Genomic DNA, 26,591 nt, shown 5'->3' with positions numbered 1-26,591 from the left:
CCAAGAGGCTGAGGCAACAGTGAGCCATGATTATGCCACTGCACTGCAGCCTGGGCAACAGAGCAAGACCCGTCTTAAAAAAAAAAAAAATCAAAGTGCCTCAGGGAGATTTCATTTCCTTGCTGTTTCCAGCTTCTAGAGGCCATGTGCATTCCTTAGCTCACGGCCACTCCTTCCATCTTCAAAGTGAGCAACAACAGACAAGTTCTCATCTCACATCTCTCTGATCTTTTACCTGTCTCTTTCATTAAGGATTCATGGATTAGATTGAGCCCACCCAGATAATTCACTGTAAGATCATCTCCATCTCAAGATCCCTAACTGAATTACATTTGCAAAGTCTCTTTTGCCGTTTAAAGTAGCATATCACAAGTTCCAGGGATTCCAGTGTGGGCATTAGGGAACATTTATTCAGGCTACCACAGTGGTGCTCTTCTTCAAGTTGGGTAAAGATGGAGAAGACCAGGTTTGGTAAGATACTGAGTTTGGATTTGTGTAGACTGAACTAGAAGTATCTAGGTCTGGTTCTTTGCTTGGGGATAGGTTTGGGAATCCTCAACAGAGGCGTGGTGGCTGAAGCACTTTCATGAGGTTGCTGAAGGAGACTGTGTGGTGAAGAGATGGCAGAGACTGAGTCCTGGTGAAAGTGGAACTTTGTCCCTCTTTCTCCACCTAGGAAGTCCCCTAGGGGACAGGCGGAGGCCACGCAAGGGGAAATGCTCACATTCTGCTTTCCTAGTGAAGAGGTTTCCAATGATGGCCTCCCTTTGCCAGGCTGTCGTTCATTCTTTGCATAGGTGTAAGGGGCAGAGCAGTGGCTAGTCCTGGGGCATCGTGGGGGTTGGGCCAGCACTGAGGGTCTTAGAGCAGATTGACAGGAAACCGTACAAATAGTAAAGGCAGCTGGCGCTCCAAGCAGGTGCTGGAGTTTGGGTGAGTGGTCCTTGGACTTGCTTGGTGTTGCCCTGGGATACAGAGAGATTGTAGAGAAGCTGCAGGCAGTCTCTGTGTAGAGCCCTAGAGGAACTGGAGGTCTGCAGTTTAGGTTTCTCTATAGTCTCTGGGTTCAGCTGGGCCTAAGGCTAGGCTTGTTCCTACGCCTGTTGGAGACATGCATGGGAGATGTGTGTGTGTGTGTGTATGCGCGCACTTAGAGGGAGGCCACCAAAGGAAAAGGTCTGTGGGTCTATACCTCCCATGCCCACCTCCACCCCTACCCCCTGCCCAGGATCTAGGTCCATTCTTCTGGAGAGAACAGCTAGCCCATTGAGGCGAGAACTCAGCCTGATTCCCAAGGAGAAGGGCTGGTTGGAAAGGAGGACCAACCCCAGGATAAAGGATGGGTCTGCGCAGTTCTCCATCCAGCCTGGGACCAGGAGGAAGGGGAAGAGGTAGGGGGAAAGAAAGAGACAACAGGGCCGGGCGCAGTGGTTCATGCCTGTAATCCTAATACTTTGGGAGGCTGAGGTGGGCGGATCACGAGGTCTGGAGTTCGAGACCATCCTGGCCAACATGGAGAAACCTTGTCTCTACTAAAAATACAAAAAATGAGCCGGGCATGGTGGCACATGCCTGTAGTTCCAGCTACTCGGGAGGCTGAGGCAGGAGAATCGCTTGAACCCGGGAGGCAGAGGTTGCAGTGCGCCCAAATCACACCACTGCACTCCAGCCTGGTGACACAGCGAGACTCTGTCTCAAAAAAAAAAAAAAAAGAGAGAGAGAAGAGTTTTTGTAGGGGAAGAAGTGACATCATCCCTGGTTCTGGAGTTGGACTGGGCTGGCCTTCTATGCCATGTGTTTCCAGAGGCATATGGTCCCCTCTTCTGATACCATCACTGGGCTTGAGACTGAGCCATAATGCCTAACCCTGATACCTTTGCAGGGTCAGTAGCCACTGTGACTGGCCTGGCATTCCTTGCTTCAAAGACCAATGGAAGCATCCAGGCCACTCCCAGAGGAAGGGGCCTGACCTTGGGCCTTTCTTGCCATGTCCTTGGCATATCCATATGAACACTTAGCAACAGACTATGTGAAGCCTTGCATGCTAGACCTGCAATAGTGGCCAAGATACAACCCTGCCCTTGTGGGGTTTATAGTCTAGGCTGGAGATGAAGATGTTGATGATGATTTTAAGACAGTCTTGCTCTGTCTCGCTTAAGCTGGAGTGCAGTGGCACCATCTCAACTCACTAGAGCCTCTTGTTTCCTGGGTTCAAGCGATTCTCCTGTCTCAGCCTCCTGAGTAACTGGGACTAGAGGTGCCCGCCAACACATCCGGCTAATTTTGTATTTTTAGTGGAGACAGGGTTTCACCGTGTTGGCCAGGCTGGTCTCAAACTCCTGACCTCAGGTGATCCACCCGCCTCGGCCTCCCAAAGTGCTGGGATTACAGGCGTGAGCCACTGTGCCCAGCCTGCATTTTCTTTTTCCCATATATATTTTACTCATATTTTAAATTGTGTATATACATAAACATTTTGAACCATACTTTATGTTGAATTTTGTTTTGTGTTTTTCATAACCATTTATTTGTGGCATAATGTACATAATTTATCTTTTTCTTAAATTATTATTTTTTTTGAGATGGAGTCTCACTCTGTTGCCCAGGCTAGAGTGCAAGTGGCGTGATCTCAGCTCACGGCAACCTCTGCCCCCTGGGCTCAACTGATCCTCTAGACTCAGCCACCAGAGTAGCTGAGACTTACAGGCATGTGCCACCACGCCCAGCTAATTTTTGTATTTTTCGTAGAGAGAGGGTTTCTCTGTGTTGGCCAGTCTGGTCTTGAATTCCTGACCTCAAGTGATCTGCCTGCCTTGGTCTCCCAAAGTGCTGGAATTATAGGCATGAGCCACTGTGCCCAACCTACATAATTTAAATTTACCTTTTTTTTTTTTTTTTTTTTTTTTTTGAGTCAAGGTCTTGCTGTCACTTAGGCTGGAGTGCAGTGGTGCAGCCACAACTTACTGCAGCCTGGACCTCCCAGGCTCAGTGATCCTACTGCCTCAGACTCCCGAGTAGCTGGGACCACAGGTGCACACCACCATGCCCAGCTAATTTTTAAATTGCTTGTAGAGACGGGATGTCCTTATGTTGCCCAGGCTGGTCTCAAACTCCTGGACTCAGGCAATCCTCCCACCTTGGCCTCCTATAGTGCTGGAATTATAGGCATGATCCCCTGCACCCAGCCCAAAATTTACCATTTTAACCATTTTTAGATTTACAGTTCAGTGGAATTAAGTACATTTATGTTGTTGTGCAGCCATAACCACCTTCCACTTCCAGAAACACACTGTATCCCTTAAACAGTAACTCCCACTTCTCACTTCCTCCAACCCCTGGCAACCACCATCTTATTTCTGTCTCTATCAATGTGACTGCTCTGGGTACTTCATATAAGTGGAATCATATATTTGTCCCTTTGTGCCTGTCTTATTTCACTTAGCATAATGTCTTCAGGGTTCATCCATGTTGTAGCATATGTCAGAATTTTCTTCCTTTTTAAAGGCTAATATTCCATTATATGTATATACCAATTTGGCTTGTCCATCCATTTCTTGACCAACTCTTGGGTTGCTTCTACCTTTTGACTATTGCTAATAATGCTACTGTGAACATCAGTGTACAAATTTCTGTTCAAGACCCTGCTTTCAGTTCTTTTTGATATATACCTGGAAGTAGAATTGCTGGATCATGTGGCAATTCTATGTTTAATTTTTGAGGAACCGCCATACTGTTTCCCATAGCAGCTGTATCATCCTACATTTCTACCAGCAATGTACAAGGGTCCCAATTTCATGACCATTTTGAAAGGAGTTTACTTTTATGCTATAGTGAATACTAGGTGAACAGAAAACATTAGAGGCTATAGAGTGGGGTTCTAATGTAAAGTTCCTGTTCCTCTTTACCAGTTAGAGGTGGAAAGAGAACCCCTTGCCTCTCAAAGGTTAGTCCTCCTGCTTTCAGAACCATTGTTTTTTTTTTTTTTTTTTGAGACGGAGTTTCGCTGTGTCTCCCAGGCTGGAGTGCAGTGGCGTGATCTCGGCTCACTGCAAGCTCCGCCTCCCGGGTTCACGCCATTCTCCCGCCTCAGCCTCCCAAGTAGCTGAGACTACAGGCGCCTGCCACCACGCCCGGCTAGTTTTTTTTGTATTTTTAGTAGAGACGGGGTTTCACCATGTTAGCCAGGATAGTCTCGATCTCCTGACCTCGTGATCCACCCGCCTCGGCCTCCCAAAGTGCTGGGATTACAGGCTTGAGCCACCGCGCCCGGCCAGAACCATTGTTTTTAGTGACTTGTAATGTCCTACCACGTGGGTAATGTGCTAGAAGTCATAATACCGCTACTTGTAGAACAGTTAGATTGTTTCTAGATTTTTTATTTTTTATTTATTTATTTTTTTTCCGAGACGGAGTCTCGCTCTGTCTCCCAGGCTGGAGTGCAGTGGCCGGATCTCAGCTCACTGCAAGCTCCGCCTCCCGGGTCCACGCCATTCTCCTGCCTCAGTCTCCCGAGTAGCTGGGACTACAGGCGCCCGCCACCTCACTCGGCTAGTTTTTTTTGTATTTTTTAGTAGAGACGGGGTTTCACCGTGTTAGCCAGGATGGTCTCGATCTCCTGACCTCATGATCCACCCGTCTCGGCCTCCCAAAGTGCTGGGATTACAGGCTTGAGCCACCGCGCCCGGCCAGATTTTTTATTCTTTTTTTTTTTTTTGAGACGGAGTCTGGCTCTGTCGCCCAGGCTGGAGTGCAGTGGCTGGATCTCAGCTCACTGCAAGCTCCGCCTCCCGGGTTTGCGCCATTCTCCTGCCTCAGCCTCCCGAGTAGCTGGGACTACAGGCGCCCGCCACCTCGCCCGGCTATTTTTTTGTATTTTTTAGTAGAGACGGGGTTTCACTGTGTTAGCCAGGATGGTCTCGATCTCCTGACCTCGTGTTCCGCCCGTCTCGGCCTCCCAAAGTGCTGGGATTGCAGACTTGAGCCACCGCGCCCGGCCCAGATTTTTTATTCTTATAAATACTACTGAACATACTTATGCAAGAGGCTTTTTTTTTTTTTTTTTTCCAAATGTAAGATTATTCTCTTAGGTGAATTGGCAGAACTGGAAACTGCTACTGTAAGTAACTGCCGACACTAAGATCTGCTGTGTTCCAGGTGCTGTTCTAAGTGTTTTCTATATTGTATGTTAATTCATTTTAGTAGCTACCATATGGAAGCTACTAATATCTTCATTTTTGAAAAAAGACTTTTTTAGAGCAGTTTTAGGTTCTCAGCAAAATTGAGCAGAAAGTAGAGAGCTGCTACACACCCTCTGCTTACCACACGCATGCATGCACACACACGTGCATGCAGCCTCTCCCACTGTCAACATCCTTCCCCAGATTGGTACATTTGTTACAGTCAGTGAACTTACATTGACACATCATCATCACCCAAAGTTCATAGTTTACATTAGAAGTGAGAAGGGGAAGTAAACTCTTCTTATCTACATTTTACAGATGAAAAAACTGAGGCACAGAGAGCCTAAGTGATTTGCCAAGGGTCACACAGCCAGGAAGGGTGGCAGAGCCAGGATTTGGGCATAGGCAGCTTGGCTGCAGAGACTGTGCTCTGGCATTGCTGACGTTTTGGTGGGTCTTGATGCATTGTTGGTGCTTTTTAAGTGTGGCAGTGTTTTGCTTTGTGTGGGTCAGACAGTGGGCACTTCAGGATCGGTTGACCAACTGTCCCCATTTGCCTGGGCTTTTCCTGGTATGTGGGGCTTTCAGTTCTAAAGCCAGAAAAGTCCTGGGCAAACAAGACAAGTTGGTCACCCTACTTCAGCGACTCCAGTCTTTTTTAGTAACTTAATTGTCACGTCTCTTAGATGCCTTCAAATGGTTCCTCAGTCTTTCTGTTTTTCATGACCTTTTGAAGAGTACAGGTCAGTTATTTTATAGAATGTCCTTCAATTTGGATTTGTCTGATGTTTCCTCATGCGTAGGATCAGTGTATGTATTTCTCCATAGGAATATCACAGACATGTTGTGCCCTTCTCAGTGATCATATCAGGAGGCACTTGATGTTGATTTGTCTAATTACTGTTGATGATGTCTAATTACTTTGATTGCTTGGTTAAGGTGGTGTCTGCTAGGTTTCTCTTCTGTATAGTTACTGCTTTTCCATTAATAATTAATAAGTAACTTGTGGGAAGGCATTTTGAGGCTATGTCAGTATCTTGTTTCTCATCAGATTTTTTACCCACTATTTTTACCACCCATTGATGATTCTTGCCTGAATTATTATTACAATAGTTGTCAAATGGTGACTTCTCATTTGATAATTGCTTCAACATTTATTCATTGGTATTGAGATTTTACTGTAAGGAAGAGTTTTCTCCATATTTACTTATTTATTCATTTATTTATATCAATGTATTAGGGCTCTCTAGGAAAAACAATTGGAGATTCACATCTACATATCTATATCTATATTATCTATACACATAATATAGATACAAATGTATAAAGAGACTTAGGAGAAAGAATTGGCTTGTGTAGTTACAGAGGCTGGCAAGTCCAAAATCTTTAGAGCCAGTGTCACTAGGTCCATCATAGTCAGTGTGGACTCATAGGTTTTTATTTTAATTAATAGATTATAATTTGTTAGAATGCTTTAATTTGATGCTCAGATTGTCATTGATTTGGCCAGTGAGAACCTTGAGTTTGGCTTCTCTCTACTTTTGGCATGTTCCCATCATTCTCTGAACCACTTCCTTACTTTCTGGCACAGTAGGAAGTTCCAGAATCATTTTGTACTTTGCTAGCCCCGAAATCAGCCATTTATTCAGGAATCCCTGGTTTTTTTTTTTTTTTTTTTTTTTTTTTTTTTTTTGAGACGGAGTCTCGCTGTGTCTCCCAGGCTGGAGTGCAGTGGCGTGATCTCGGCTCACTGCAAGCTCCGCCTCCCAGGTTCACGCCATTCTCCCGCCTCAGCCTCCCAAGTAGCTGAGACTACAGGCGCCCGCCACCACGCCCGGCTAGTTTTTTTTTTGTATTTTTAGTAGAGACGGGGTTTCACCATGTTAGGCAGGATAGTCTCGATCTCCTGACCTCGTGATCCACCCACCTCGGCCTCCCAAAGTGCTGGGATTACAGGCTTGAGCCACCGCGCCCGGCCAGCCCTGGTTTTATTTAGCAGAGAATGGTATATAGAAGCCATAATCTGGGGGCTAGGTATTATCATTGTTCTTGGAGTGTCTTTGCTCCCAGTGGTGAGAACTAGGAAACATACACACACATATACACACACCACTCTATTTCTATATTGGTTTCTCTATTAAATACCATGAATTCATACTGATACTTCCTGTTCTAAAACTATACCTATGGGGGCCTGGTGCAGTGGCTCACACCTGTGCAGAGGCCCAAGTGGGTGGATCACCTGAGGTCAGTAGTTCAAGACCAGCCTGGCCAACATGGTGAAACCCCGTCTCTACCAAAAATACAAAAATTAGCCAGGTATGTTGGTACGTACCTATAGTCCCAGCTGCTTGGGAGGCTGAGGCAGGAGAATCACTTGAACCTGGGAGGCAAAGGTTGCAGTGAGCTGAGATAGCAGCACTGCACCCCAGCCTGGGTGACAGAGCAAGATTCTGTCTCAAAAAATAATAACTAACTTACTAAATAAATACTATACCTATAGGGTTCATTCTTACCTGCCTTTAAAAATATATATATTTCAGGCCAGGCACCTATATGGCTCATACCTATAATCCTAGCGCTCTGGGAGGCCAGGGTGGGTAGATCACTTGAGGTCAGGAGCTCGAGACCAGCCTGGCCAACATGGTGAAACTCCGTTTCTACTAAAAATACAAAAATTAGCTGGGCATAATGGTGTGCGCCTGTAATCCCAGCTAGTCGGGAGACTGAGGCAGGAGAATCTCTTGAACCCTGGAGGTGAAGGTTGCAGTGATCCGCGATCGCGCCATTGCACTCCAGCCTGGGTGACAGAGCAAGATTCCATTTCAAAAGAAAAAAAGTTACTTGGGTTATATCTTTTTTTCCCCCTTTCAGTGTGGTTATATGGTTGATTTGAAATACTGTTAGGTTCATTAACTTCTGTTTGTATTATATTTTAGCATTTTTCTCCCTCCTCATTGATTCTGTTTCATTTATTTTGAGTATGTGAAAGCATTATCATGGATCCAAAACCAAAAGTGAGAACTATACAAAAAGGTATATTCAAAGAAATGTTACCCATCCCCGCACCCTGCAGTACTTTCTACCACCTTCCCACCTACTGCATGTAATAATCCATCTCATTCATTTTTGGTTTATCCTTCCCATATGGCTTTCTACAGAAATGAGTAGGTAATGCATATTTTCCTATCTTCTTTCCTTCCTTTCTTTTTTTTTTTTTTTGAGATGGAGTCTTGCTCTGTCACTCAGGCTGGAGTGCAGTGGTGCAATCTCAGCTCACTGCAACCTCCACCTCCTGGGTTCAAGCGATTCCCCTGCCTCAGCCTCCCTAGTAGCTGGAACTACAGGCATGCGTCATCATGCCCGACAAATTTTTGTATTTTTAGTAGAGACGAGGTTTCACCATGTTGGCCAAGCTGGTCTCCAACTCCTGACCTCAGGTGATCCGCCTGCCTCGGCCTCCCAAAGTGCTGGGATTACAGGCATGAGCCACCACGCCCGGCATTTTTTTTTTTTTTGAGACAGTTTTGCTCTTGGTGCCCAAGCTAGAGTGCAGTGGTGCGATCTTAGCTCACCACAACCTCCGCCTCCTGGGTTCAAACAATTTTTGTAGTTTTTTTTTTCTTTTTCTTTTTTGAGACAGAGTTTCGTTCTTGTTGCCTAGGCTGCAGGGCAGTGATGGCGCCATCTTGGCTCACCACAACCTCCACCTCCCAGGTTCAAACAATTCTCCTGCCTCAGCCTCCCAAGTAGCTGAGATTACAAGCATGCACCACCACGCCCAACTAATTTTGTATTTTTGGTAGAGACGGGGTTTCTCCATGTTGCTCAGGCTGGACCTGAACTCCCGACCTCAAGTGATCCACCCACCTTGGCTTTTTTTTTTTTTTTTTTTGATGGAGTCTCTCTCTGTTGCCTGGGCTGGAGTGCAGGGGCGTTATCTCTGCTCGCTGCCACCTCTGCCTCCCGGATTCAAGCGATTCTCCTGCCTCAGCCTCCTGAGTAGCTGGGATTACAGGTGCACGCCACCACTCCTGGCTAATTTTTGTATTTTTAGTAGAGACAGGCTTTCTCCATATTGGTCAGGTGGGTCTCGAACTCTTGACCTCATGATCCGCCCACTTCGGCCTCCCAAAGTGCTGGGATTACAGGCATGAGCCACCGCACCCGGCCTGTATTTTTTTTTTTTTTTTTTAAGTAGAGATGGGGTTTCATCATGTTGGCCAGGCTGGTCTCGAACTCCTGACCTCAGGTGATCACCTGCCTTGGCCTCCCAAAGTTCTGGGATTACAGATGTGAGCCACCATGCCCGGCTCCTATCTTCCTTTCTTTCTTCCTTAAAAACATACTATAATATCCTTTTGCTCTTTTTTTTTTTTTTTTGAGACTGAGTCTCACTCTGTCACCCAGGCTGGAGTGCAGTGGCATAATCACAGCTCACTGAACCTTCTATTTCCTGGATTCAAGCGATCCTCCCCTTAGCCTCATGAGTAGCTGGGACTACAGGCACATGCCACCATGCCCAGCTAATTTTTGTATTTTTTACAAAATTTAAAAATTAGCTGTAAAAAATTAGCTGTAAAACAAAATACAAAATTGTATTTTTTACAACAAGGCTTCGCCATGTTGCCCAGCCTGGTGTCGAATTCCTGGGCTCAAACAATCTGCCTGCTTTGGCCTCCCAAAGTGCTGGAATTACAGGCATGAACCACCGTGCCCAGCCTCTTTTGTTTTTTTCGCCTAACAGTGTTCATACCAATTTGTAGAGTTCTTCATTCTTTCTTACAGCAGCATACTAGCCTTTGAGCCATTCTCCTATGAATGGGCATTTAGGTGGTTTCCAGTATTTTGCAATTACAAATTCTTTGAAGTGGGATTGCTGGATCCAAAGGCATAAACCTATATGTAGTTTTATTTGGTATTGCCTAATTCCCTTGCATAAAAGTTGTGCTAATTTATATCCATACCAGCAACATATGAGAGTGCCTCTTCCCCTACAACCTCGGCAACAGAATATGATGTCATACTAATTTTTGCCCATCTGATAGGTGAGAATGGTATCTCATTGTTTTCATTTGCATTTCTTTTATTATGTGTGAGGTCAAACATCTTGTCTTATGCTTAAGGGATATCTATATCTAGTTTGTGAATTTTTTCTATCAGGTTTTTGAGTTTTTTCCAAATTAAAAATTAAATGAATAAAACATTTATTGATATAATTAATGTAGCATACAGTTCGTCCATTTAAAGTGTACACTTTTGTGGTTTTTTGCATATTAATGGTTATGTAACCTTCACTACAATCTAATTTTAGAACTTTTTCATTACCCTGAAAAGAAACTCCATCCATATTCATTAGCAGTCACTCCCCATTTGTCCCCACTACCCCAGTCCTAAGCAACCATTAATCCACTTTCCCCATAGATTTGTCCATTCTGGACATTTGATATAAGTGTAATTTATATTATATATTACAAATTATATTATTTTTCCTGTAATATAAATAAAATCATACAACATATGGTCTTTTGTGACTGGCTTTCTTCACTTAATGTAAGTGATGTAATGCTTATAGTGTTCCAAGTACTGTTTCTAAATGTTTAATCCCCATAACAACTCTATGAAATAGTTACTGTTATTATCCCCATTTTATAGATGAGGAAACTGAGGCACAGAGAGGTTAAATAGCTTGCCTCTGGTCACACAGCATTAAGAAGATGGGCTTAATTAGGCAAAAATAGATTAATTAGGCACACACTTGTAATTTCAGCTACTCGGGAGGCTGAGGTGAGGGGATCTCTTGAACCCAGGAGGTCGTGGCCGCAATGAGCCCTGATTGTGCCACTATACTCCAGCCTGGGCAACAGAGTGAGATCCTGTCTCACAAAAAAAAAAGGAGATGAGCTTTGGAGTTATACAGACTTCAAGTTCTAGCTCTATCGCTTGCTCTGTGATTTATGGACTATTATGTAAACTCCATCAGTGTTTCTCATTTGTTTGTTAAATGAGTATAGCAATGGCTGAGTCCTAGAGTTATAGAGAGTTAAATGATATGACATCAGGTGTACCTGAGATGCCAGCTTTTTAAAAATAAATCATATACCATGAAATTCACCCTTTTAAAGTGTGTAATTCGGTGGTTTTTAAGTATATTTATAAGGTTACACAACCATTACATTATCTAATTCCAGAACATTTCCGTCTCCCAGGCCAGGTGCGGTGGCTCACACCTATAATCCCAGCACTTTGGGAGGCCAAGGCAGGCAGATCACTTGAGGTCAGGAGTTTGAGACCAACCTGGCTAACATGATGAAACCCCGTTTCTAGTAAAAATACAAAAATTAACGGCGTGGTGGCATGCGCCTGTAGTCCCAACTACTTGGGAGGCTGAGGCGGGAGAATCACTTGAACCCGGGAGGCAGAGGTTGCAGTGAGCCGAGATTGTGCCACTGCGTTCCAGCCTGGGCAATGGAGTGAAGACTCTGTTTCCAAAAGAAAAGAACTTCCATCATCCCAAAAAGAAATTCTGTACCCGTCAGCAGTCACTCCTCATTCCCTCCTCACGCTAGTTTCTGGCAACCACCAACCTATTTTCTATCTCTATAGATTTGTCTATTATGGACATTTCATAAAAATAGAATCATATAATAGGTAGCCTTTTATATCTGGCTTCTTTCACTGAGCATGATGTTTTCAAGGTCATCCGTGTTATAGCGTATCCATACTTCATAGCTTTTTATTGCCAAGTTATATTGTACAGATATACCATATTTTGTTTATCCATTCCTCAACTGATGGACATTTGGGTTGTTTCTGCTTTTTGGCTACTATGAATAATGCTACTATGAACATTGGTGTATACAGTTTCGTGTTAACACATTTTTCTTTTTTTTTTTAGACAGGGTCTTACTCTGTCACCCAGGCTGGAGTGCAGTGGCACCATCAAGGCTCACTGCTGCCTTGACCTCCCTGGGCTCATGTGATTTTCTCACTGCCTCAGCACCCCCACCCCGAGTAGCTGGGACTACAGGTGTAAGCCATCATGCCTGGCTATTTTTTTTTTTTTTTGTAGAGACGGGGTTTGGCCATGTTGCTTAGGGTGCCCTCAAACTCTTTGGCTCAAATGGTCCATCCACCTCGGCCCCACAAAGTGCTGGGATTACAGGCATGAGCCACTGCATCCAGCCAGGTTTTCAGTTCTCTTGGGCATATACTTAGGAGTGGAACTGCTGGATTGTATGGTGACTCTGTTTAACTTTTTTAGGAACTGCCAAACTCTTTTTCCAAAGTCGCTCCATCATTTTATATTCCCCCTAATGATGTGTAAGTATTCCTATTTCTCCACATTCTCTTTGACACTTATTATCTGTCTCTTAGTTATGCTAGAGGGTGTGGAGCGGCGGTAGCTCACTGTGGTTTTGATTTGCATTTCCTTAGTAATAAATAATGGGCTGGGCCCAGTGGCTCACGCCTGTAATCCCAGCACTTTGGGAGGTAGAAGTGGGCACATCACCTGAGGTCAGAAGTTCGAGACCAGCCAGGGCAACATAATGAAACCGTGTCTCTACTAAAAACACAAAAATTAGCTGGGTGTGGTGGCACAAATCTGTAATCCCAGCTACTTGGGAGGCTGAGGCAGGAGAATCACTTGAGCCTGGGAGGCAGAGGCTGCAGTGAGCTGTAATCGCACCACTGTACTCCAGCCTGGGAGACACAGTGAGACTCTGTCTCACAGATAAATAAATAAATAATGGTGATGAGTATGAGGTGCTGACTTTTAGGTCAGCTCTTTCTGCTCCCCAAGCTGGGTTTCCTCCAGAAAGTCTCTCCTCGGTTTCTGTTCCTCTCTCCTGACTAGACTCAGCAGTCATTTTGGGCTCTTGGATGCTGATTGATACCCTCTTAGTGAGGTACTCTCGGGGAGACCTTTGGGTGAGTTCTGATGGTTAGGCTGTTGTGTGTCTAGGATTCAAGGCATGTGTTCGTATCTTCAGGTTTGATGTTATTCTTGAGGCTGGCACAGCCATCAGGCAGACTTGCCAAACTGCTGGGACAAAGCCAGCCTTCCCCCTAGACATCCCGGTGAACAGGATCCAGGGTTCTTGAGCAGGAAACAGTCTTGAGAGTCTTATCCTTCCTTTTGCAATAAGACAGTTAGAACCCTTTACCCCTACTCTGCCAGACTGGGGAGAATCTTTGTTTTCTTTTTTCTTTTTTTTTTAGTTTCTGTAAGAAGAAATTCTACTGGCCCCATTTACCACCAGCTAGTATTTTAGTAGACGTCTGTGTTAGAAAAATGCTTTGCTCTGACCCAGATCCCACCTTCTGCAGCCCATGCCAATTTCCCCTTATGCTTTCCTTTCTTGGAAGATGTGAGAGACAGCCGCTCCCTAGGAGGGGCTTCATTCTCTGTTCAGACAAAACCACTTTGGCTAGAGAAGCCCTCATGTGAGGAAGTCCAGACCAAGCCAGGCCCCTCCAGGAGACTTTAAAGATGGAATGACCTTGTCACTTGGCGATTGCTTGGGCAGTCTGCTTTGAAAAAGAGAACTTCTGACAGGCTTCAGGTCGTGTGTTTATCCTGAGGCCAGGCCATTCCAAACTCATGTTTCAGAGTTTAGAGTTTGCGTCCAGCTAGCCCGTGGGTGGTAATCAAATGCAGGTGGAGACCATCTGGCCGGGCCTGTCCCTCCCACCCAGCCAAGTGAGGGCTGGCCTGCCCACCACAGAGCTGGCCCAGAAAGCACCCCGCGTGGAGGCAGATGGTGGACACATGCGTGTGCACGCATGCACACCTCTAGGTGCGTGTGCACACGGACCCTCCTTAGTGAAGTGGTGCTGTGTGGATGCATCTGATCCAGTGATTTCTTTCTCTGCCTTTGAGGGTTCTTCCCATTACGCAGCCGAAGAGGAACAAGTTTCTTTTAGTCTGTTTCTCAAGTTTTTGTGGTTAGAAATCATGTACTTTTCTTGGCCCAAGATGAAAGCCCTGGAGTAATAGTCTCATACATTTTACAAAGCTGCCTCTAATTGGTGGCTGCTTAAAATCTTCCCTTTGCCCTACTGACCCATCTCCCTTTACAGAGTTTTAACTCCAGTCAATCTTGCATTACCCCAGGTTTTCACACCCCTCCCAAACCTGCAGCTCCAGGGAGGTAGCTCTCCCAACTTCAGTTTGGTAACTGTTCCCCAGCCTCCCTGCACTGAACTGACCCCAAACAGGGTAATTCAGCGAGGAAATAAAATAGCTTACATTGTGTTGTCCAAGCATCTTCTGCTGGCCTGGTCTCCAAAATTGCACGTGTGTACCCTCAAAATGGATTCTGTTTCCCACATCGCTAGAGATACCTGGGGAAAATGCAAACCGTGGATACTTCTTTTAAATATAGTTGGGCCAGGTGCTGTGGCTCTTGCCTGTGTTCCTAACACTTCGGGAGGCCGAGGCGGGAGGATTGCTTGAGCCTGGGAGTTCAAGGAGTAGCCTAGGCAATGTGTTGAGACCTGTCTCTACAAAAGTTTTCAAAATTAGCTGGTCATGTTGGTGCACACCTGTGGTTCCAGCTACTTGGGAGGTTGAGGTAGGAGGATCGCCTGAGCCCGGGAGGTCAAGGCTACGGTGAGCCACGTTCACACCACTGTATAGAGCACTGTATCTTGCTCTATACAGTGTCTCAAAAATAAAAAAAGAAGGAAATAAGCTGGGCATGGTGGCTTATATCTGTAATCCCAATACTTTGAGAGGCGGAGGCCAGAGGATTGCTTGAGCCCAGGAATTCGAAACCAGTCTGGGCAACATAGGGAGACCTTATCTCTACTAAAAAAAAAGAAAAAAAAAAATGAGCCAGGTGCCATGGTGTGCCATCTACTCGGGAGGCTGAGACAAGAGGATCACTTGAGTCCCCAGGAGTTCACAGCTGCAGTGAGCTGAAGATCACACCACTGCAGTTGCACTGCAGCCTGAGTAACAGAGTGAGACCCTGTCTCAAAAAATAGATAGATGATAGATAGATAGATAGATAGATAGATAGATAGATAGATAGATACATACATACATACATACATACATACATACATACATACATACATACATAGGGCTTGCTCATGATAATTTCTAATGATACCTTTTCAGTCCATTACAGAACTTAGCTTCTCAGAGGTGATATTTCCCTGCAAAGTGCAGGAGGGCTCGGTTCACCTAGGCACAGAAAACTAGGACAGATGTCAGCTTCTGAGACTTGGGAATCTCTTTCTATCCCATCTCCTGGCCTTGCCTCTCAGCGGTGATGATGATGATGAAGGAAAGATGCCACATGGATTCTAGGTTTGCGCATTGACTGCATCATCAGCCCTTGAGAATTCTCACCTCTGATTGCCTGTTCCAGGAGCTTGGTTGGCTGTCATCTTAGTTTATGGTTTGTGTTTATATGCTGACGAGTTTACATGTGTATAATCATTGTGACTCGTGTTTGTACAAGATATAATTACTGAAAATTATATCATGAATATTTTAATTTTAACCTTCCCATGCTAGCAAGCCTTATGTAGCTCTCCCTGGATGTTTCCTTTACCTGAGGAGGTGTGGCACCCCGCCAGCCAGGCCCAGCTCTCTGATCCACATCATTGCCCTCTGAGACTTGGGGCTCCTGAGTGTTTCCTGCAAACAGGGAGGCAGGGATTCCTGCCTTCTCTCATTGTCACTTTAATGAGTTATGGCCACAGAAGCAGTCATCCTCATTATTCTGGGTCACTGAGGGATGGGAAGGGAGGGCAACCCATGCATCTCTAGGGTTCCAGCAACTGAAGAGTACATGTGGAGTGCCAGGCTTTAGGAAGAGCTCGTGCTAATTGAGGAGTATGTGTTGGGTGCTGAATTTCAGGAATAATACGGGCCCACCCAGTATTTGGAATCTGCCTTGGGACCTGTCCACAAATGCTGAGTTTGGAGGCCAGCCAGTGCCACCCAAGGTTGTACCCTTGTGGGGCAGAGTGGAGGTGGGAGTGGAGAAGGGATCTCATCCTCACAGAGTGTATTAGTCCATTCTCACACTGATATAAAGACATACCTGAGATTGGGTAATTTATAAAGAAAATAGGTTTAATTGACTCACAGTTCCACATGGCTGGGAAGACCTCAGGAAACTTACAATCTTGGTGGAAGGGGAAGAGGGTGGCAGGCACAAGAGAGTGGGCAAGAGCAGGGAAAACTGCCTTAGAAACCCATCAGATCTTGTGAGAACACTATCACAAGAACACTGTGGGAGAAACCACCCCCATGATCCAATCATCTCCCACCTGATTCCTCCCTTGACACGTGGAGACTATGGGGATTACAATTCAAGATGAGATTTGGGTGGGGACACAGAGCCAAACCATACCACAGAGCATATAGCCTTGTGGCTCACAGGACGTGTATCTTTAGCAAACAAAGTAGATGTCTATTAACAGCCTGAAGGAATGAGGAGCATGAACAAGGGAGATTTTCAGCAGTGTTGCCTCAATCATCTAGGAAGGAATGTTTCACAGCCACAAAATTTGGCACTCATAATTCAGAGTGCCAGCAGTAGAATTTGGCCAGGCCAAGATCACATCCACATACCCATAGCTGGCAGGAGGACGAGGCAAGAGTTCTGGTTCCCTATGGGCTTCTCGGGTTCCCTCCCAACAATGCTCACATCGTGGGATACTCCTCTGAATGGAGGGTTTGGATACTGAGGCCACCATAAGAAGGGGGAGGACTTTAGACTTTCAAGAGAGTGTTTTTCCTAAGGTAATTGAGCTTAAAACACTTGATTTTTATGTCTTTCAGGTTTACAGGAACAGATGGACCTAGTGGTTTTGGCTTTGAGTTGACCTTTCGTCTGAAGAGAGAAACTGGAGAGTCTGCCCCACCAACATGGCCCGCAGAGTTAATGCAGGGCTTGGCGCGATACGTGTTCCAGTCAGGTAGGAGGCCAGGCTGGCTGCTGTGCTGGTCCTTTTGCCATGAGCGTGGTTGGCTTTGAGTACTAGCAGGTATATTTTCATGTTTGTGGAGTGGCCTTTCCTGGGAGTACTATGCCCCAATTCTGCCATGAGGGTGGCTTGTTTTGCCTGGTGTTTCCTGGTTGGAAAGCCAACTGGGCCGTGGCAGAGAGGGGTACTCTCCTGTGCCCTCCAGCAGCAAGTTCTGTGTTATGTTGTGCCACCCTGCGCCCTTGTCATGTTTCATGGAGGGTTTCTTTCATGTCATCTGATATGATATGTTTCTGTGTGGCTAATTGCTCAGAAGCATTTCCCATCTGACCTCAGATTTTGTTTCTTTGTTTTTGTAAGTAGCCTTCAAATGAAAGCCGAGATATTTTTTTCCCAACTCTTTTGCTCTTGAACTATCACAGACAAAGTGCAGAGCAAGCCATGGTCTCTCAAAGCATGGTTCTTATACCACCTGGCTCTGAACTACCTGGAGAGCTTGTTGCAAACACATATTCCTAGGCCCCATTGCAGATGTCTGACTCAGAATCTTTGGGAGTGATGTTCCTTGGTGCTTCTGGTAGAGACTAAATTTGGAGAACCATAGATCTGGTAGCTTCTCTAGTTACAGTGACTTTTTTTTTTTTTTGAGATGGAGTTTTGCTCTTGTTGAGGCTGGAGTGCAATGGCACAGTCTCGGCTCACTGCAACCTCTGCCTCCCAGGTTCAAGCGATTCTCCTGCCTCAGCTTCCTGTGTAGCTGGGATTATAGGCATGTGCCACCACGCCTGGCTGTTTTTTTTTTTCTTTTAGTAGAGACGGGATTTCTCCATGTTGGTCAGGCTGGTATCGAACTCCTGACCTCCGGTGATCCGCCCACCTCGGCCTTCCAAAGTGCTGGGATTACAGGCATAGGCCACTGCCAGGCCAGGGACTTCTTTTTTCAAACCTTGAGTAGGTTATACATTTGGGGTACAATAGACCTGTCTAGGTTGAACCCCTCTGCCCACATTTCACACCTGTGGGAGCCAGTTGTTGGCACAGGAGGCAGATCCATAACTACCACCTACCATTGTATGCCCTGTGGAACAGTCTCCTCATGGAGGCTACAATGGGTCTTCTCTAAGCAGGAGTTCCTAAATCTGGCTGCCCATCAACCCCTCAGAGGAGCTTGTCAACACACTGATTTCCAAACCTTCCTGTGAGACTCCAGTTGAGTTAGCCAGAAGTGGGACTAAGGCAGGCCGGGCACAGTGACTCACGCCTGTAATCCCAGCACTTTAGGAGGCCAAGGCAGTTGGATCACTTGAGGTCAGGAGTTCGAGACCAGCCTGGCCAACATGGTGAAACCCCATCTCTACCGAAAATACAAAAATTAGCCGGGCATGGTGGTGGGCACCTGTAATCCCAGCTACTCGGGAGGCTGAGGCAGGAGAATTGCTTGAACTCGGGAGGCAGAGGTTGCTGTGAGCCAAAATTGTGCCACTGCACTCCAGCCTGGGCAACAGAGCAAGATTCCACTGCACTCCAGCCTGGGCGACAGAGCGAGACTCCATCTCAAAAAACAAAAAAAACACAAAACAAAACAAAAAAAAATTAATAATCACAGTAGTTGTGAAATAGAACAATACTAATAATGGAACAAATTATTATTATGTGCCTTTTTGTTTTTTTGAGATGGAGTGTCGCTTTCTCCCCCAGGCTGTAGTGTCGCTCTCTCCCCCAGGCTGGAGTGCAGCAGCGTGATCTCGGCTCACAGCAAGCTCCGCCTTCTGGGTTCAGGCTATTCTCCTGCCTCAGCCTCCCAAGTAGCTGGGACTACAGGCACCTGCCACCACGCCTGGCTAACTTTTTGTATATTTTAGTAGAGATGGAGTTTCACCTCGTTAACCAGGACGGTCTCGATCTCCTGACCTCACGATCCACCCGCCTTGGCCTCCCAAAGTGCTGGGATTACAGGCGTGAACCACTGTGCCCGGCTTTATTATGTACCTTCTTATGTGTTGCAGTGTGAGGTATATAACATCAACTATGTAGCATTTTCCCAAAAATGTTTAACCTGAATCAAATTATAAACAGGTAAATCCAGATTGTGAGACACTTTAAAGACAAATGCCTATATTCTTCAAAAATGTCAGTGCTCTAATCCCAGCACTTTGAGGGGGTGAAGCAGGAGGATCGCTTGAGCTCAAGAGTTTGAGACCAGCCTGGGCAATGAAGCAAGATCCCGTAAATTAAAGATTAGCCAGGTGTGGTGGCATGCCTATAGTCCCAGCTACTTGGGAGGCTGAGGTAGGAGGACCACTTGAGCCCAGGAGGTTGAGGCTGCAGTGAACCATGATTGTGCCACCACATTCCAGGCTGGGCGTCACAGTGAGACCCTACCTAAAAAAATTTTTAAAAAAGGCCTGGCGCGGTGGCTCACGCCTGTAATCCCAGCACTTTGGGAGGCCGAGGCGGGTGGATCACGAGGTCAGGAGATCGAGACCATCCTGGCTAACACGGTGAAACCCCGTCTCCACTAAAAATGCAAAAAATTAGCCGGGCGTGGTGGCGGGCGCCTGTAGTCCCAGCTACTCAGGCTGAGGCAGGAGAATGGCGTGAACCCGGGAGGCGGAGCTTGCAGTGAGCCGAGATCTGGCCACTGCACTCCAGCCTGGGCGACTGAGCGAGACTCCGTCTCAAAAAAAAAAAAAAAAAATACACACACACACCAATGCTATAAAAAGGCAAGGGGCAGGGGCTATTCTACATTAAAGGAAACATGGCAGTTTAAATGCACTGTTGATCTTTGATTAGATCCTAAATTGGAAAAAAAAAAAAAAAAGGTCATTTTTTAAGGACAGTTGGAAAAATATGAATATACACTGTGTATTAGTTAATAGTATTGTACGCAAAATTCCCTGGATGTGATTATGGTGTTATGGTTATACAGGATAACGTCCCTGTTGCTAGGAGATAAAGGCTAAAGTATTAATGGATAAAAGGACCTGATGTCTTTAACTTAATTGTCAAATGATTCAAATGATTTAACTTAATTGTCAAAAAATAGAACATCTGTGTGTGAAGAGAAGCTAAAGCAAATGTGGTGAAATGTTAACAACTTGTGAAGCTAGGTGAATGGTATTTGGGTATTCATTGTATCGTTCTTTTAACTTTTCTGTAGGATTGTAAATTTTAAAAATAAAATAAAAGTTGTGACTGTTGAGTATACATTGACTAATATGTGCTCTGCAGGTCCTTTCTCTTCCTAATGGCCCCATTTATGGTGGTTATAATGTGCTTGCTGTAGTTTGTGTCTGCAGATCACTTTAAGCACGTCAGAAGGGAACAGGGTGACTACACTCCTAAAAGTGTTCTGTTTTCCAGATTTTCTGTAACATGATTGTATTATTTAAATAACAGGTAAAACAAATCTTTTTAAAATTTTTTTTAGAACATGGCAGGAGATAATAGTAAATTGTTTAAATAATGGGAAAATGATAAAGAAAAGTAAATGGTAACTGATTTAAGATAGGAGACCGGCCGGGCACGGTAGCTCACGGCTGTAATCCCAGCACTTTGGGAGGCCGAGACGGGCGAATCACGAGGTCAGGAGATTGAGACCATCCTGGTTAACATGGTGAAACCCCGTCTCTACTAAAAATACAAAAAAATTAGCCGGGCCTGGTAGCGGGTGCCTCCTACCCCAGCTACTCAGGAGGCTGAGGCAGGAGAATGGCATCAACCCGGGAGGCGGAGCTTGCAGTGAGCCGAGATTGCGCCACTGCACTCCAGAAGGCGACAGAAAGAGACTCCGTCTCAAAAAAAAGATAGGAGACCATGGCTGTGGGCCTAAATGGTGATAGGAATAACTAACATTTAGACTTGTGCTCTGTGTGCCACTTCAAGTGACCATTGAATATGTGGACATGCTGTGTGAGGTTAGTGACTGTGATATACCAGCTTTTCAGCTGCAGAAAGCAGGACAACACAGGTTGAGCTGCATGTTCAAGGTCACACATCTAGTGGGTACAAAGGCAAATTTTAACCCAGGCAGTGTAGCTCTGAATGGCAGCTCTTGGCCAGACACGGTGGCTCATGCCTGTAATTCCAGCACTTTAGGAGGCCAAGGTGGGAGGTTGGCTTAAGCCCAGGAGTTCAAGACCAGCCTAGGCAACATAAGGATATTCTGTCTCTACAAAAAATTTTAAAAATTTGGCCGGGCACAGTGGCTCATGCCTGTAATCTCAGCACTTTGGGAGGCCAAGGTGCGCGGATCATGAGGTCAAGAGATCGAGGCCAGCCTGGCCAACATGGTGAAACCCTATCTCTACTAAAAATTCAAAAATTAGCTGGGCGTGGTGGCACATGCCTGTAGTCCCAACTACTCGGGAGGCTGAGGCAGAAGAGTCACTTGAACGTGGGAAGCAGAGGTTGCAGTGAGCCGAGATCACGCCACTGCAGTCCAGCCTGGCAACAGAGAGAGAGACTCCATCTCAAAAAAAAAAAAAAAAAAAAAAAGGCCGGGTGTGGTGACTCAAGCCTGTAATCCCAGCACTTTGGGAGGCCGAGATGGGCAGATCACGAGGTCAGGAGATTGAGACCATCCTGGCTAACACGGTGAAACCCCGTCTCTACTAAAAAAAATACAAAAAACTAGCCGGGCGTGGTGGCAGGTGCCTATAGTCCCAGCTACTCAGGAGGTTCAGGCAGGAGAATGGCGTAAACCCGAGAGGCGGAGCTTGCAGTGAGCCGAGATCCCGCCACTGCATTCCAGCCTGGGTGACAGAGCGAGACTCCGTCTCAAAAAAAAAAAAAAAAAAAAAAATTAGCCATTGTAGTGACGCGTGCTTGTGGTCCCAGCTACTTAGGAAGCTGCAGTGGGAGGATTGCACGTAAGCCTGGAAGGTACGGGCAGCAGTGAATGATGATTGCATCATTGCAGTCCAGCCTGGATGACAGAGTGAAACGCTGTCTCAGAAAAAAAACAAAAAACAAAAACAGGCCAGGCGCAGTGGCTCACGCCTGTAGTCCCAGCACTTTGGGAGGCCAAGGCGGTTGGATCACGTGAGGTCAGGAGTTCGAGACCAGCCTGAACAACATGGTGAAACCTCGTCTGTACTAAACATACAAAAAGTAGCTGGACGTGGTGGTGGGCACCTGTAATCCCAGCTACACAGGAGGCTGAGGCAGGAGAATCACTTGAACCTGGGAGGCAGAGGTTGCAGTGAGCTGAGATCACGCCATTGCACTCCAGCCTGGACAACAAGAGCAAAACTCCATCTCAAAACAAAACAAAGCAAAAAAAGTACACATAACTGTACAGCTTGATGAGTTTTCACAAACCGCGTACACCCATGTAACCAGTACCTAAATTGAGAAACAGACCAGTTCTCTAGAAACCTCACTCATGTCTCCTTTTGGTCAATACTCTTATGCTCTCCTGACTTCCAGCAACATCGTTCTTTTCTTTTCTTTTGTTTGATTTCACTGCATAGTTAGGTCCCTAGCACTGTGTGCCTGAACTCATTGCTAATAGCTTAAGTAGGTCCCTGTCCCCACTCCTCTCGCCTGAACTGTTCTCCATCTGCCTGTGACTGCCAGATCAAGGTAGCAGCATGGTGTGGTGGTTTAAGAGTGTGGCCTCCTGACCCAGACAGCCTGCATTCATATTGGCTCTGCCAGTTACTGCCTCCTTGGGCTACATATACATCCATTTGCTCAGCTATAAAGCAGGGATAATAGTAACCTCATGAAGTTATCGAGAAGTGAGTTAATATCTGTAAAACACTCAGAATGTGCCTGGTACGCAGTAAGTACTATATGTTTTACCTGCAATCATTATCATTATTCAGTCTTTAAAAACTTTATGGATCAAGATGGGTACCTTGGTCTTTTTTTGTTTGTTTGTTTCTCAATGACAGTAAAGACCCTACTTAACAGCAAAACTGTATTAGGAAATGTCTTGCTTGCCCTGAATCAGATGTGCAGCCTCAGCTGACATGATGACACTTGGAGGCATTATCTTACTCACATGGAAAATCAGTAATATTGGTACAAATAAAATTATTTCATTTTGTACATCATATTATATAGCTGAAAACATTCAGTTCAGGTGTGGCTCCTTGGTTTTTTGTAGTTGATTTATGTAGTTGTCTGTGAAGTCTTATGCAAATCAAACCCTATTCTAAGTCCAGTAGAGCCCATGCAGTTTAGTGGGACCTTGTAGTAAATCCCTTAATAAGGTGAAGAATCTTTTTATAGTGTGAGTAATTGCCCCTTATTGTAAATATTTTGTAAGATTGAGTGTAGGTCTATCAGGTTTCCTCAGAGCAGATCACTCAGCTGCTGCTGCAGAGCACCTCCTTTATGACTCGTAGGCATTACTCTACCCCTGTGTGGTTACATGCTACAAGAGTTACATGTATACATACTGTACAGAACGTGTGTTGTTTATGTTTGATGTGTACACAGATATACCTGCCTACGTACATAGCGTTGTAATTCTGTTTGATGGTCTTGCCTCACTTGTGCTGTCCACCTTAAACTTAGTGAGTTTATGGGGAGCACTCCACCCACTCATTTGCATGTGAGAACATGCTTAGCCGTGTAATCAAGCAAGTGGACTGTTTAGACCTGCTTTTCCAGATCTAAGTAACATCCACAGCCTTACAACCCAGCCTTGGAAATAGCATCAAGGCAGTGGGAGGCGAATGAAAGGGGAATGATGAGGCTCTGGTAGGTGTGGGGGCGGGGGTGGAGATGCCCACACCCAGCCATGGAGCTGTACGAGGCAGCCTTGGAAGCCTGCTCTGAAGCATGACTCAGATGGCTTCTATAACAGCGCTGACCTGCTGGCAGACAGCTACCCTCTGGTAGGTTTGCGCAGAGGTGGAAGCTGAGCTGGAGAGAAAAGGAAGTAGAAATGGGAGAGATCTGAGAATGAAGAGCACCCAGAGGCAGTGAAGGCTTCCAGATGTGGCTCTATAGATATAGATAGATTAGGGTGATTTAGTTAGGATCCTTCTAGTTACAAGAAAATGGGCCAGGCACGGCGGCTCACGCCTGTAATCCCAGCACTTTGGGAGGCCGAAGCAGGCAGATCACGAGGTCAGGAGTTTGAGACCAGCCTGACCAACATGGAGAAACCCTGTCTCTACTAAAAATACAAAAATTAGCCAGGAGTGGTGGTGCGCACCTGTAATCCCAGCTACTCAGGAGGCTGAGTCAGGAGAATGGAGAATCACTTGAACCCAGGAGGCGGAGGTTGCACTACTGCATTCCAGCTTGAGCAACAGAGTGAGACTCTGTCTCAAAACAAACAAACAAATAAACAAAAAAATTAGCTGGGTGTGGTGGTATGCACTTGTGGTCTCAGCTACTTGGGAGACTGAGTTGGGATGATCATTTGAGCTCAGGAGGTGAAGGCTACAGTTAGCTGTGATCATGCCACTGCACGCAGCGTGGGTGATAGAGCAAGTCCCTGCCTAAAAAAAAAAAAAGAAAAGAAAATGGCAGAAACCCAACTCAAACTACGTTAAACAATGAGAGGGCCAGGCGTGGTGGCTCACACCTGTAATCCCAATACTTTGGGAGGCTGAGGCAGTGAGGCAGACAGATTGCTTGAGCCCAGGAGTTTGAGACCAGCCTGGGCAACATGGCGAAACCAAACAAGCGTAGAGTAAAAAAACTGAAAAATTAGCCAGGCATGGTGTCATGCATCTGTAGTCCCAGCTATTCGGGAGGCTGAGGTAGGAGGATTACTTGAGCCAGGCAGGTCGAGGCTGCAGTGAGCCATGATCGCACAACTGCACTCCACCCTGGACGACAGAGCAAGACCCTGTCTCAAAAAGGAGCGAAAAAAAAACAGTAACAGACTTTATTGGCTCAGGTGACTGGTACAACAAGGGTTTCAGGTGTGGCTTGATCTGTATGTTCAAACGGGGTCCTCTGGGCTATGATGATAGCTATGACTCTGTATGTTGATCTTGTTCTGCAAACTTTCCCCATGTGCCACCATTGGGGAGGTGAGCACCGTCATTCCTAGTTTCAGTTTCTCTCAGTTTGTAGTCCCAGCAAGCACAGGGCTTTGTGCTTTTAACTTTGGTGTTTTTTGTTTTTTCTTTACTGATTTTTTTTTTTTTTTTTTTTTTTTTTTTGAGACAGTCTTGTTCTGTTGCCCAGGCATGACACAGTCCCGGCTCACTGCACCTCCGCCTCCCGAGTTCAAGCAGTTCTCCTGCCTCAGCCTCCCAAGTAGCTGGGACCACAGGTGTGCACCAACATGCCTGGCTAATTTTTGTATTTTTAGTAGAGATACAGGGTTTCACCATGTTGGCCAGGCTGGTCTCGAACTCCTGACTTCAGGTGATCCACCCATGGCCTCCCAAAGTGTTGGGATTACAGGTGTGAGCCCCCACAACTGGCCTGTCTTTTTATTGATTTTTTGAGACAGGGTTCCTGCTTTGTCACCCAGGCTAGAGGCTAGAGTACGGTGGCACCTTTTTAGTTCACTGCAGCCTCAAATTTCTGGGCTCAAGTGATCTTCCCATTTCAGCCTCCTGAGTAGCTACGACTATAGATGCACACCACCACACTCAGCTAATTTTTAAATTTTTGTAGAGACAGGGTCTCGCTGTTGCCCAGGTTTTGGTCTTAAACTCCTGGGCTCAAGTGCTCTACCCACTTTGGTCACCCAAAGTGCTAGGATTACACATGTGAGCCACTGCGCCCAGCCAAGGCTTTAAACTTTGGACATTTCTACATCAATTCTGGGGTAGGACACAGATTAGTTCTGTCTGGGCCATGTGACCACCTTGGTTGGTGGCAGTGGTCCAGATGGACCACCAGGACTTAAGTTGAAAGTCTTCCCTCTGCTCTTCACTTCCAAGCACATGGAGTGGGAGGGAAGTCCTCTAAAGCAAAGGCTAACCACCAGCAGAATAGCACGGCTTTGCATAGGCAAAATCAGTTGCTGCCACAGAACTGTAGGGACATCTCTTATCTCAGTAATCATGGTGTGCAGTTAACACTCGGAAGTCAGATTATTAGAGGAGGTGTCGATGGAGCGGGCACCTTCTGTTCTGTCTTGTATGTGTTGGGATGGTTTTGACTACAAGTAATAGAACACCCTGACTAGAGTGGCCTAACAATAAGGGAACTTACCTTACATAGCAAGCCATCTGGAGGAGGGGCAGTTCCAGGGTTGACTGGCATCTGTTCAGCGATATTGTCAAGGACCTGAGTTGCTCTTAACTTCTCTGCCTTCCTTAACACTTGGCTTGTCTTTTTAAACTGGTTTCCTCATATTCCAGAGATGGCTGCCATAATCCTAGCATCCTGATCACCCTTGACAGAGTCTACAGGCAGTAAGAGAGACATTTCTGTTTTGTGTCCTTTAAAGATGAACCAAAACCTCCACAGAACCGCCCTCGTTGGTGTCCCCTTTGCATCTCATTGGCTAGTGTTAGGTCAAGGATG

At 45.9% G+C, this 26,591-nt stretch overlaps 1 protein-coding gene across 5 annotated transcripts in view; it reads left to right on the top strand.

Moving 5' to 3' along the window:
- Positions 1–26,591, top strand: part of LOC105478344 (SUFU negative regulator of hedgehog signaling) — a 133,386-nt gene that overhangs the window by 29,757 nt on the left and 77,038 nt on the right. For all 5 annotated transcript variants that reach the window (XM_024791839.2, XM_011735510.2, XM_011735511.2 and 2 more), the window contains exon 3: positions 16,987–17,123. In XM_024791839.2, the coding sequence (XP_024647607.2) occupies positions 16,987–17,123 (137 nt within the window). The remainder of the gene's footprint in view (positions 1–16,986; positions 17,124–26,591) is intronic.

This window comes from Macaca nemestrina, chromosome 9 (assembly GCF_043159975.1).
Source record: "Macaca nemestrina isolate mMacNem1 chromosome 9, mMacNem.hap1, whole genome shotgun sequence".
Classification (NCBI taxonomy): domain Eukaryota; kingdom Metazoa; phylum Chordata; class Mammalia; order Primates; family Cercopithecidae; genus Macaca; species Macaca nemestrina.
The sequence above is the reverse complement of the archived record's forward strand: the minus strand, read 5'-3'. Positions and strand labels throughout refer to the sequence as shown.